This window comes from Rhinolophus sinicus, linkage group LG02, assembly GCF_036562045.2.
Source record: "Rhinolophus sinicus isolate RSC01 linkage group LG02, ASM3656204v1, whole genome shotgun sequence".
Taxonomy (NCBI): Eukaryota; Metazoa; Chordata; class Mammalia; order Chiroptera; family Rhinolophidae; genus Rhinolophus; species Rhinolophus sinicus.
Window position 1 is genome coordinate 111,296,542 of NC_133752.1, and position 13,510 is coordinate 111,310,051.

Below are 13,510 nucleotides of genomic sequence, written 5' to 3' on the forward strand. Positions count from 1 at the left end.
ACGAAACCACTCTGTGCCACTGGAAATCAGGATAATGGTTACCTTTGGGAGAGAAGAATAGGCAGTGACTACCGGGAGGCTGTGTGTGGGGGTTGGGGGACCTCTGGGAGTGTGGGTTACACAGGTGTGTCCAACCGGCACAGTATCCACTTATGACATGTGCACTTTTCTGTGTGCTTATTATACTTCAATAAGGTTTTTGTTGTTCCTTCTTGTAAGGACCCTCCCACACAAAAAAAAAGCTGGGAAATGATGACGTAGGAGAGATCAGGGATTCAAATCCAGGTCTCTCTGAACCCAAAATCCTGCTGTGTCCTTTGTAAAGCATGTGTCTGGGAAGTGTCGTGCAGGAGACCCTGCTCGCTGCGCCATTTGTCGTGGGGGGCGGCCTGCGGGGTCTCTGCTCCCGCTCCCCATACAAGAACGCAGGACATGGTGAGGCCAAAAAGGAACACCCACGGAGCCATAGGCAGGGGAGTCATACCACTATATTCTCTCTGGCGGCACTATACTCTCACTGGAGGCTGGATCCACACTGTCCGCAAACCGCCATCCACGCTTGCCAGCCCAGCCGCCATCCTCTTGCTAGCCCCCATTCTTCTTCTCTTCCCTCTGCTAGCGTAGCCACAGCAGTTATATTAGTGGCCAAGGCTCACTGGTTACAGCTGACGGCCAACTAGCCACAGCTGATGGCCATGCAATCACAGTTGATGGCCATTTACTACCTGAGCCAGCACCTGTCTATGTGAGGCCGAGAGCCTGGAAACTACTTTCTGGGGCTCTGCCCCCACAGGAAGTTTTTAATATTTTAACCGTTTTAAATAAAACAGAACTAATTACTGTAGGCACTTGTTATTAAACAAGAATGAACATATTCATCTTGTGAAGCTTTAAAAAAATACGTATGTCCAGGATCCAAAGATTCTGGTTCAGGAGGTCTGGAATGAAATTCTCACATTTGTACTTAGCTTCTTTAAAGGGCCACAGGTGATCAGATAATAAACTCCTAATAGATTCACTGACTTAAAGGAACCTGCTGGTAACTAACTACCTTTAAACCTTATTTTTACAAATGCAAAATTTCACTTAATTTGTTATAATTTTAAAAAGACATCCCTGTTGCCTTTCCTATTACACTTTTATCCCATGCACAACTGGCATTTAATGCAACTAGAGAGCCTAAGGAAACCACCATATTATTCTAAAAGCCTATGCAACCTAGTTCAGTTCTCTATCTTAAAAAGAGGGGAAAAAATACTCAAAGAAAATGATGCAAAACCATTAGAAATGTGAAGGACTTCACCAAGCTACATTGGGTTTATTTACTTTCAAAATAAACAGAAAATCCATTAGAAGGTTAGAATGTATCTAAGAAGCAAAATTAACCTGGCTTACCAGAAAATGAGGTGTGCTACAATTCCTCCGAAAAACAAGTACCAATGGTTGAATCTAACCTCTGGGCTCAACATGAACCCCCAGGGGCAGGGTTTGGAATTGAGAAACATGAAGTCAGTCTGGTGCCAAGTGTCACAGAGGCAGCTCTGTTCGGCAGAAAGAGCAGTCAGGAGATTTAGCACATGGCCTCATTTAGCCACGTGACCTTACACAAATACTCTAAGCTTTCTAAATCCTACTTTCACCCACTTTCAAAAAGAGGTATCTGTTCTTCCTATTTCAGAGTGCAGTTTTGAGAAGCAAATGAGATAGTATCTATGAAAGTGCTACATACAAATTTAAGGCATTACTAGAATCATTTAGAAGGATACACTCTACTTGCTAACAGTTCAGATAGTTCTACTTCAAAACTGCAAATTAGAAGAAATGAATCCTTTCTCTAAAAACAAACAAAAAATCAGTATATGGAACTCTTCAAGTCACTTGATGAAATTAATACTATGTCTTTAATTTTGGTCTCAAAATTGCAGTTTTTTTTAACTCTATCCCCTTCTTTTCTAGCTCCCGTGATTATTCTACACTAAAAACCCTGAAATCAGCAGCAAGGGGACAGTACTGTATATAGATTAAATGTAGAACAGAAGTTGCAATGAATAGAGAGGACAGGCCAAGGAAGAACCAGAGGAAGCAGAAGAAAAGCTTTCATTGCTTAAATGACCCAATATGCTTTGGGGAACAACCAGCATCAAACTCAGCACCGAGAATTTATTACATGAAGTATAATAACCTGTGTAAAGATCCTGGGGTAGGGAATGCTTTTTTTCCTTTAGAAATTGTTGCTAATTATATATTATTAACATTCTCAATTATTTACTCACAGAGCAACACAATTCCCCTCCAGGTTGGTGTCTTTGGACCCAGCCACTTGACTACTTTGTCCAATGGAAGGTAAGCAGGTATAACACACCACATATGAGCAAAAACTTTAAATGCATCAAATATATGGTGATGGAAGGAGAACTGACTCTGGGTGGTGAACACACAATGGGATTTATAGATAATGTAATACAGAATTGTACACCTGAAATCTATGTAATTTTACTAACAATTGTCACCCCAATAAATTAAAAAAAAAAACAAAAAACTTTAAATCCAAATGTGTCATGTGGCTTGTTCTCTGGGGATTTTGCAATCTGCCGTGAGAACACATCCCAGGCAGCCTCCTTCAGCATGGGTCCCAGAACGAGACAACACGTGGAGCTGATCTGCAACAGAACAGCCACTGAGAACAACCACATCTGACCTACAGCCCTCGCGTAATGTCTACTGTGAGTGACTGGGCTTTCAGCGCAGTCATTCCTGCAGCCAAGGTTAACTAACCGGAAAAGAGCTTTTCCGGTACACTAACATTTAACTATTACATAACTCTAAATTTCAGTCTATACGTCTATAAATTATATTAAGTACAATTTTATCTTCTGCTTTTTAATTTTAATATTATTTAATATGCATATTATGAACATTTTTAGAGATCAAAAGTTACCAGAACATGTGCACTGAAGGTAGTTGTTTTATAATTCATAATTAACATTTTGATATTTAAAACACCAGGAAAAGCAAGCAAAGCATGGATTCCCAGCACAAGCCCCCAAAATCCAGGAAAGACTGTCCACAAATCTAGACTTAGAAAATACTCAGCCTTGACACCCTCCACTTTTAGTCTTAGCAAGTATTCTGCTTGTAATCCAAAAATACTCCCAAAATAAATACTTACATCTATACATTTGCCATCAGTAGACTACAAAATGTCCTCATTTAAGAAGGAATGAGCAAAACATTGAAGGTTTTATGCAAGTCTAATTGTTATGATTCTGCATGGAAACCAGAAAGTTCTAAGAATTTCAGCACATTGGAAACACACTTGGAAACCGTTCACTCGTCTGAAACAGCTTTTCTATGACAGAGAAGAAACTGCTTCCTACACAGCCATGAACACTTGCACCCGGTATTCACAATGTGAGCTACTCCAGTGGCTTCTGTTTCCACCTCGCTACCAAAATAGGTCTCGCTAAGTTCACCAGTGACCACCATGTTGCCAGACCAATGGTCACTCTTCTCTCCTTTTCCTCCTTGACCTTTTAGCAACACTAGACACAAACTACAGCCCCCTCCCCTCCTTCTTGACATACTCCTTGCATTTTGTGATATTACATTTCCTCCTATCTCACAGGCTTCTCTTTCTTAGCTTCCTCTACTTGCTTTCTCTCCTTGAAATGCCCAGTGAATGCTGCTGGTTGGTGCTCTTCAGGCAGGGTCCTAGGGCCCTTCTCCTATCTGTCTCTCTTCAATCTTCCCCTCTTAACCATTTCAATAGTTTTAAATATCATCTATATTGAGGCTACTTTGTAAGTGATTATCTCCAGCACAGACCTCTCTGGAATACCACGCTTACACCCAACTACCTTCCTGACATACCCACTAAGCTGTCTCACAGGTATTTCATATTTAACATGGCCCAAAGCAAACTCTTGATTCCCCCCAGCTGAGCTGAACTGCTTCATCTTCCAATTCATTCTCTCTGGTGTTTCCCATCTCAAAACACAGTACCATCCCTCCATCAATCCAACTAGTCACATCATACCTCAGAGTCATTCTTCTCCCTTCTTTCTCCCTTAACCATCACATCCAATCCATCAGCAAACTGTGTCAATTCTACTTCCAAAGCATAGCTCAAATACCCCGGGGGTGCCAAAAAAATGTATACAAATGGACACTTTGGTCAACGTTGCTCAAGCAGTAGTTTGCCGTAATCAGAAGTGTCTGGACGCTGATGGTAACCACTTTGAGCACCTCTTGTAATTGCAGAAGTCAAACATGATTTGTATTCATCTTTTGTTATCGGTATATATTGAGTATTACAAATTTTAATACAGTTTTCCTTTCTTAAAATGTGTATACAGTGGTACCCTCTGCATATCTGTATGAAACTAAACAATTTCATCAAATAACATAATTTATTTAAATGTACATTATATGCATTTAGCACAATAATCTTTATTCTTTCTACTGTTTAATTTTTTAAACACTGCTTGTAGTACCAAAGATAATTTCACAGACCACTAGTGGGGACCACCTACAGTGTGGGAAACACTGTACTAGAGCCACAACATTGAACACATGCTAAGTAATTTCAAGGTTCCAAAGCACATAGCAAAACATCTACACCAATGACTTTCGGGTGCTATTCACAGGTATTTAGACCTTTGCTCTCTCTAGGTACAGTTGTGAATAACTTAAAAGCTGCTCTTTTCTCTGAGATGTGAAAGGAGAGTTTAAAATCTACCGTCTGTTTCCAGAACTGTACTGAATTCCAAGGTATGCACTAGAGATAAACCATATCTGCAGTAGTTCCAGCATGTAAACAGAATTTGTCCAAAAATATAAATTATCATTTATATTGTTGAAGGAAGCCCCGGTTGGAACCCCCATAATAGAGGCTTAGAACATCCCACCCAGTTCCCAGTTTTATTTTATTTATTTATTTTTTTTAAGGAGGGTGCAGCTCACAGTGGCCCATGCGGGGATTGAACCGGTGACCTTAGTGCTACCAGCACCATGCTCTCACCGACTGAGCTAACCGGCCACCCCAGAGGTTCCCAATTTTAGAAAATCACCCTGAAACTTATGATTAATACCCTTAGGCTTACTGATCACAATCTCTATGGTCTAGCATTCTTTCCAGGCTACTCCCATCATTGTTCCTGGGTTGCTGTGCTGACGCCACCGGAGAGCCACACTGTCACAGAGAAGGCTCCATGCAGACCCCAGGGACCCTCACATAGCCTTTAGAGGAACGCCCAGATTTTCCCTTAAATACCCCAAGCCGGTCTGAGAATGTTATGGCAGTTTTGAAGGTGTGAACCACTGCCTTCTCAGCCCACCGGTGCTCCGACCGCACACAGCGCTCTGACATATAACGCTTACCCCGCAGCGCAGCCCACCTCCTGTGTGGAGCAGCACAGGGAGCGCGCCCCGGACTCAGCTGCCCTTTGGTTTCAATGTCGTCACTAAAGCGCTACAGGACCCATTTCCTGGCTCAACAAGATAAAGCACATTAGGTATGATTTTAAGTGTCAACAGAAAAGGCCTAACTATGAAATCAAATAATACCTAGCTGACTTAAGAATACGAGACTTCAAATTATATTAAACAAAAACTACAAACGTGCTCAAGGTTCCTTTTCAAAACCCCACCTCTCTCCAGCCACAGTCTCAGAAATTTTTGTTTTAAATTTTTGTTTACCATCCTGCCACTTCAACTTACTTTTTTATGATGGCAAGAGAGAACAGACGCCTCTAAAATGGGCGCCAAGTCTCCTTGGTGGTTGTCATTGTCACCCGTCCTAGTGCCATCAAGTTGGTGTCCTTTTCTGAGCCGTATGTCGGGCTCTGGAGTCCTGCTCCACTCCAGGCGGTTTTCCGCTGTCTCATTCATGGGATACACAAGCCTTTCTTACAGAGAGGGCTGTCTTTCTGTCCCTTCTTTCTGGGAGGATGGGCTTTCAGGAGAGAGATGACCCTAAGAAGAGGAAGGTTTTAAATTAACATATTTTAAATAAACACATTAAACAAGTGCTGGGGGGAGACACAGTTTACACTATTATAACACTCAAATAATAAAATACTCGGCACTCATTAATAACAAAATAATGATGTATAAAAAACCCTGTATTTACTGATAGAAAAGACTGTCAAATCTATTTTTAAATGAAAAGGTCAGGGTTAAGACAACATGTATATATTATATAGTATATATACTATATTACATAGATGTATAATCGTATATGTACACAGAATAATTATTTGAAAATATTCAAAATTGTGCTCTTGGTAGGAAAATGTGTAGGAAATAAACCTAGGGTCTGGAGTGAGAAAAAAAATTTACTTTTCATTTTGTTCTACCTGCATATTTTTGCCATATACCACATATTGCTTTTTCAATTATAAACATACCTAACTGCAGAAAGAATATAGGTGGATTTTACGCATTATAGCTGGGTTTTACATATCCAATCTCATTTAAACATCATAATGACCCAATAGGGTATTTTCATTTCTACTTCACAGGTGAAGAAACCAAAATTCACCATACTTTGCATGAAATAAATAGGACAAAATCTCTGACTTATATAGCCTATATTATTGGTAATGCTTTGCATTTAAACTGTTTAATGTCTGACATTTCAATAGAAACTCAGGACCAGAGCACACTTTTACATCCCTGTGAGTTCCCAGAAAGTGCTATGCACGTAAATGTTTAATATTTGATAGATATTCAAATGTTCTTAAGTGGTAAAAACACTTTCACAAATCATCACTCTCTCTCTAAACTGGACGGCAGTAAGTTCCCTAGAAGTTCAATATTTCAAGTCCTTGACCTTCTATCTCGTAACTCATAGCACAAAAGCTTATTTTAGACATTTAGTTCCATACCCAAATAAGGTGATTATCACAGGCAATCCAACTAGAAATACTAAAACAGGAAGAAGCCAGGGTACATGTTATGCTCATAAATCCCATGAGATTCAAAGTTCTTACTAGGGGAAAAGAGCAGGGCAAAGTGGGAGGGCCTGGATACCATAAAAGAAGACAAAAGGTGTATTTAGTGTTCACATATATGGGCACACAACACTAAGAATTAATTAGCCCAAGAATTCTAATTAAACTAAGAATGAGTCTTAGTTTCATAAATCATGTGAGTTTGCTGCAGGATTTCCCTAACGGTTTTCAAACATTTTTGGAGCAATAACACACACAAAACTTTAAAGATTACCAAACCTGGCACGTGCATATCACATAAGGGCCTGAGAAAATGTATTATAATAAATACTGAGATTATAAACTATGCTATTAATACCCAATTCTGAAAGAGGAAACAATGCCAATGATATCTACCCATCTACTCACCGCTCACAAAGCTATTTCACACACACCATTTCTTTTTGTTTCAGCGAAGAGGGTGCTAACATTTATTGTGGCTCTACAAAGTTAAATTCTGTACCACAGAATTTACATGTGGGATCTCACATAATCCTTACATATAGCTTTCTGAGGTATTTTACTTCCCATTTTACAGATGTAGAAAGTGAGGCTCAGAGATCAAGTAACTTATTCAAGGCTATCAGTCTGTGAAGAGGAGCAGGCTGGGATTTATACCCAGATCTTTCTGGCCCTCGTGAAGTTCACATGCTTTCTACTCAAAAAAATTAAGACTGGGGGGGGGGGGGACCTTGAACCTGTGGACCCAAAAGGGAAGGGGTGCTGTAATAAAACTGACAAGTCTAGTGATGGAAAGTAACTTCACAGGGTAATATGATCATAAATTCCTATCTGGGCAGGCCATGGTGGGGAGTCACGCCACAGGCATATAACTCCTGCAGTAAGAGGTTTATATTTGCCTCAGGCAGCCCTGTCCATCGTTTCTGTGCATCCAGGTTAACACAAGATAGTATTTTTATTTATTTATTTATTTATTTATTTATTTATTTATTTATTTATTTATTTTTAAGGAGGGCAGAGCTCACAGTGGCCCATACGGGGATCGAACCATCAACCTTGGTGTTATCAGCACCACGCTCTAACTGAGCTAACCGGCCACCCCTGGTTAATACACCTTTGAAATGCCAGAAGTAATTCTCTTTTCCAGACCTCTCAAAGAGCACGTAACCTTGTTAACTATCCTGTAGCTTGCTTTCTCCCACCTTCACATAATCTTTATCTTTCAGTTTCCTCCTTAATTCTAAAGGTATTTTTAAAAATGTCATTTTCTGGGGTATCTGAGATCTTGCTTCCCTGCAACTGTCACCAATTTTGCTTAAATAAACTCATAAAAATTCTCTACAGGTTTGGACGTTTCTTACGTGGAAAACCCTAAAGCCATTTGATTTACATGGCAAGTAAACTAGAGAATCAGAATCTCCAAAGTAGCAAATAGAATAAAGCGCTCTGCAAAGTAGCCTTGAAATAGGACCACACTGAACTTTCTCGTAGGCAGGAGCTGTGTGTGGAGGAGTGTTGCTCACTTACGAGAATGCAAATGGAATGCTCCGTTAGAAACAAAAAGCAAATGACAAGAAATTAAAATTTTCCCAAAGAATTTGTAAAAGGTTCTCCTTAAGATAAAAAGAAATTTAAAAAATTAATTTCCAGGAAAGGCCTGTGATCAACATACTCATATAGTCCTATCAACGTTTTCTAAATTTACAAGTACAATAAAAGAAGAATGAACAAAAACAAAGCACTGTAAAATCTTCAATCAAACAAACTGAATTATATTCACCATTTTACATATACTAAAGCAGGAAGGCCTTTCAATGTATTTTAGTTTCAACAGACTTGTTTAAGGGAAAAGCATGTCAACCCTCAGTTTCCCAAAGATTTAACAAAAAAAAACACCCCAATCCCAGAACACAGGGGAGAACTGTAATTTACTATATATTTTAGTTTATCTGCATTCTCTCTAATGATAATGATAAAATGAATTCCTACTAGGATGCAATGCACTGAAATCCAGAGCAATCAATTCTAAGAGTCTAAGGTAAAGTTATCAGTAAGGTAAGGATGTCCTTTATCACCATTATTTAACTCTGTCCTGGAGGTTTTAGATAATTAAACAAAAGGAAAAAATGAGGCGTACAAAACTGTAATATTTACAGAATATATGACACTTTAGCTATAACATCCAAAAGAATCAACTGGGAAAAAAAAACATCACAACAAGAAAATTCATCAAAGTGATTAGGTATAAAATTAATATATGAATATCAACAGCCTTCATCCAAAAAGCCCACAATATTTGTTTGTTATGGAAGAAACTAATACTTCACAATGGGGGGGGGGAGATGAAACACTTCAAAACAAACCTTAAAATTATCTATAAAAACTCCTATGACTATTAAGTGAGTTCAGCAAGGTCAACAGAACAGGGAACACTTGAATATCACTCACATTTCTACATAGTAACAATAAACATGTGGAAACAAATTTAAAACAATACCATTTACAATTACTCCAAATAAATTTAAATAATTAAGTATACACTTAAAATATGTATAGAATCTGTGTGCTGAAAATTACAAAAATGCTAATGAAAGAAATCAAAGATCTAAACAAATAGCAACATATATTCATGGACTGAAAGACTTAATATAATAAAGATGTCAATTCTTCCCAAATTATTCTATAGGTTTAAAGCAATTCCAAGACATTAGCAAGGATTTTTATAGATAAAGACAAGTTCATTCTAACATTTATATGGGAGGCCCAGGCCCAGAAAAGCTAAAACAATCTTGAAAAATGATGAAGTGGAAAGAATCCCTCCATCTAACATGAAGGCCTATTACATAACTACAGTAGACAAGACGATGTGGTATCAGCACAGGAAAAGACACACAGACTGACAGAACAGAAGACAGAACCAAACAACACACACAAATATGCCCAGCCCTTACTTTATAAACATGAAAAAAAGAAGCAAATGGGGCTGGAACAACTGAACATCCATAGCATGTAGAGGAAGAAAAAGAAAAAGAAGAACCACCACCGCCACCTCCACCACCACCACCACCACCACCACCTGAACCCCACGTCCTATACGAAAATCATGGACTTGAATGTAAAATGCGAAACTATAAAACTTTTATTAAAAACATAGGAGAAAATCTTCAGGATCTAGAGCTACGCAAAGAGTACTGACACTTTACACCAAAAGCATGATCCACATAGGGAAAATGATAAATTGGACTTCATCAAAATTAACTTTACTGTGAAACACTCTAAGAAGTTAAAAAGACAAGTTGCAGACAGAGAAATATTTGTAAATCACACACCCAACAAATGACTATTATCTAAACTATATAAAGAACTCTCAAAAAAAAAAACCCTCAAAATTCAATAGTAAAAAAACTAATACTCCAATTAGAAAATGAACAAACGACATGAACAGACATTTCACCAACAGAGGATATACAGATGGCAAATAATCACAAGAAAATAGGTTCAACATCATTTGCTGTTAGGGAAATGCAAATTAAAATCACAATGACCTATCACTACAAACCTACTCCAAACAGCTAAAATAAAAAACAGTTAACAGGAGAATGACTTCTGCTATGACAGTGTGAGGAGCTTGCTGACCCAGCTCCCTCAGTGAAATTGATGAAAACTATTTTTTTTAATTATTTATAAGTCTCTGTACACCTGAAATCTATGTAATTTTACTAACAATTGTCACCCCAATAAATTTAAAAAAAAAAGTCTCTGGAAACAGTCTTAAAAGTGAACATTCAAGAGTGTCTATGAAAATTCAGTAAGAAAGGCAAGAGTGTGTGGTATTAGAATGAGATGTGTCTCTTGCTCCCAGCGCCCTCCCAACTCCAAGGCTCAGGACTCCACACCAGACCCTGGCAGCCAGAAACGGGGCTCCCTGACCCAAGCACTCAGATGGAGGCATCGCTTCCCTGCAGGAACAGTATGTCAGGACTTCCCGTTCTGCTAAGGCTAAGACCAAATGAGCAGTTTAGAAGTAGGGGCTCCCTTCTTCCTATCAGCCCCACTTGTGGAACTGAGGCGCATCCCTAACCAGGGAGCTGAGAATTCCAGGGTGCTGATCATTCCTGACCCCGTTCATGAGCTGGTGGTTCTATTATCGGGAGAAGCAAGCAGAGGACCTGAGGCCACTGCCCACTGCCTCACCAAGCACTCATCTCCTTGAGTGGAGCTGTCACTCAAAGAAACTTGTCACTGTCCCCATCCCCACATCTCTAGGGCCCTGGTTCAGAGATTTTTGCCTAGGGGAAGAAGAGGGGGTGGGAGCTGTGGCATCCAATCTCTTCCCAAAGGACTTGACTTTATTTGCAACACAGGGTGAATAAACTCAAGCCTAAAGAACAGTGGATGCTGCGGTGAGAGGCAATTGGGAGAGAACCAAGATACAAGCTAAACTTTCAGCAGGTTAGTTTGCAGAAAAGTACCAGGGAATAAAATGGCTGGTAGGAGCCCTCCTGGTGTCACAACAAAAATTAAACACTAACCTCAGAAACTATTCCTTCAAAGTAGCCAGAATTCGGTGGTATTAGTCTACAGAACAATTTATAGCCCAGAGCTTTCTTAAACTCAATACCGCAATCAGCTGGCAATTATTGGAGTTTAACAGCTGGGTGTGGCAAGGGAAAACAGAGCAAGAAAGCCCAGCCAAAAACATGACCATCCCACAGTGACTAAGGGCATATCCAAAACTGTACCTCCCAGAGGAACAATATCAGAAAGTGGATACTACCCCCTAGAGGGGAAACAGACTTTACTACCACAATACAATCAGTCACTAAACAAATTAACAAATAGCAATAACAAGCCCTGAAGGAGGGGTGCCAGTATACAGAGTTACTACAATGTATTACCTAAAATGTCCAATAGCCAAGAAAAACTTAGGAGGCATGCAAAGAAACAGGAAAGTATATCCATGGGGCATGGGGGGCGGGGCAAGTAACAAAGATAGTCAAAGGTACACAGTTCCGGCTACAAAATAAATAGTCCTGGGGACATAATATACAGCATGGTGACTACAGTCAATATTGTATCATATATGTGAAAGTTGCTAAGAGAATAAATCTTAAAAGTTCTCATCACAAGAAAAAAAATTTGTCACTACATGTGGGGGAAAAACAGGCAACATAAAATGCCTGTAAGACACACCATGTATTGGATTTATCAAAAAAGGATTTTAAAGCAGATTATAAACTTGTTCACAACTAAAGGAAACCATGACTACAGCAGTGATGGGAAGTATGATTAACAATGTCACATCAGACAGACAATTATCAACAAAGAAATTGGAAAAAAACAATCAAATGGAAATCATGGGGTTGAAAAGTAAAATAACCAAATTTTAAGATCAGTAGAAGGGATCAAGAGTAAAACGCAAAAGAAAGAATAAGCAAACGTGGGGACAGATTAATGAGATTATGCAAACCAAAGGCAGAGAAAAAAGAATGGATTAAAATGATGAGACCCTCAGAAGTATGTGGGAAAACACTAAGCACACCAACATCTGCATGATGAAAGCACCAAAAGCAAAGAGTAGAAAAAATATTCCAAAAAATAAAGGCAGAAAACTGCAAAATTACTGAAAATAAACTGTACATCCAGGAAATTCAATCAATTCCAACTAGAATAAAACTAAAGACATCCACACACACCTCATCTTAAAAAGGCTAAGTGAAACACCATGGAAAAATCCTAAAAGCAACAAGAAGAAAAGACTAGTTATTTATATAAGGGAACCCAGTTGACTTCTGAGCAGAAATGATGAGTCAGTAAAGAAGTAGTCAGATAACACACTCAAAGAGAAAAATAAAAAACAAAAAAAACCTGTTAACCAAGCATCTTATAATCCAGAAAAGCTATCTTTCAAAAACAGTGAAATAAAGACTTTCTCAAATTGGGGGAAGGGGGAGAATGAATGAAGTTGTTACTGGCAGACCTGTCTTAAAAGACATACTAGAGAATTCTAGGAAGATGGCAGAGTAGGGCACTCCAGGAATCTGTTTCCCCACCTAACAATCAGTAAGTGCACTGACAGAATCTGTCTGATGTAACAATTTTGGAAATCTGGAGTCTGCTGAAGGCTTGCCACTTCCAGGAGAAGTCTTGGACAGGAAATTGTTAAATTTGGTCAATTGCAGCTCTTAGCACAGGGGCGGCTGTCCATTCCCCAGCTCCAGCCCCTGGAAGGCCGCACTGCATCTGTTCCTGGAGCCACTTCACACAGCTTACAGGACCGAGGGTAGGTAAAATAACCCTGTCCTCCAGATAATGGGGATCTGTGCTCTGGCTGCTGCTTCTGATCCCTGAGGTGCAAACAGTAGGGCAGCCATTATTGTTACACCTCCCCTCACTGTTATAAGACCTTCCCCCTCCAAATGAGGTGACTTCCAAAAAACGTAAAGGGTAGATACTCTTTTTTTCCCTTTCATTTTTTACTTTTCCCCATTTAGAAGTCAGGCATTAAAGAATAGGATATTCAAAATAACTGCATATATGGGTAAAATTAGAAAGTG

General features: G+C 39.2%; 1 protein-coding gene across 1 annotated transcript in view; it reads right to left on the minus strand.

Annotated features, from left to right (window-relative positions):
- Positions 1-13,510, minus strand: part of ADIPOR2 (adiponectin receptor 2) — a 63,584-nt gene that overhangs the window by 25,285 nt on the left and 24,789 nt on the right. Inside the window, exon 2 of the mRNA XM_019711300.2 lies at positions 5,719-5,973. Within this exon, the coding sequence (XP_019566859.1) occupies positions 5,719-5,889 (171 nt within the window). The 5' untranslated portion in view covers positions 5,890-5,973. The remainder of the gene's footprint in view (positions 1-5,718; positions 5,974-13,510) is intronic.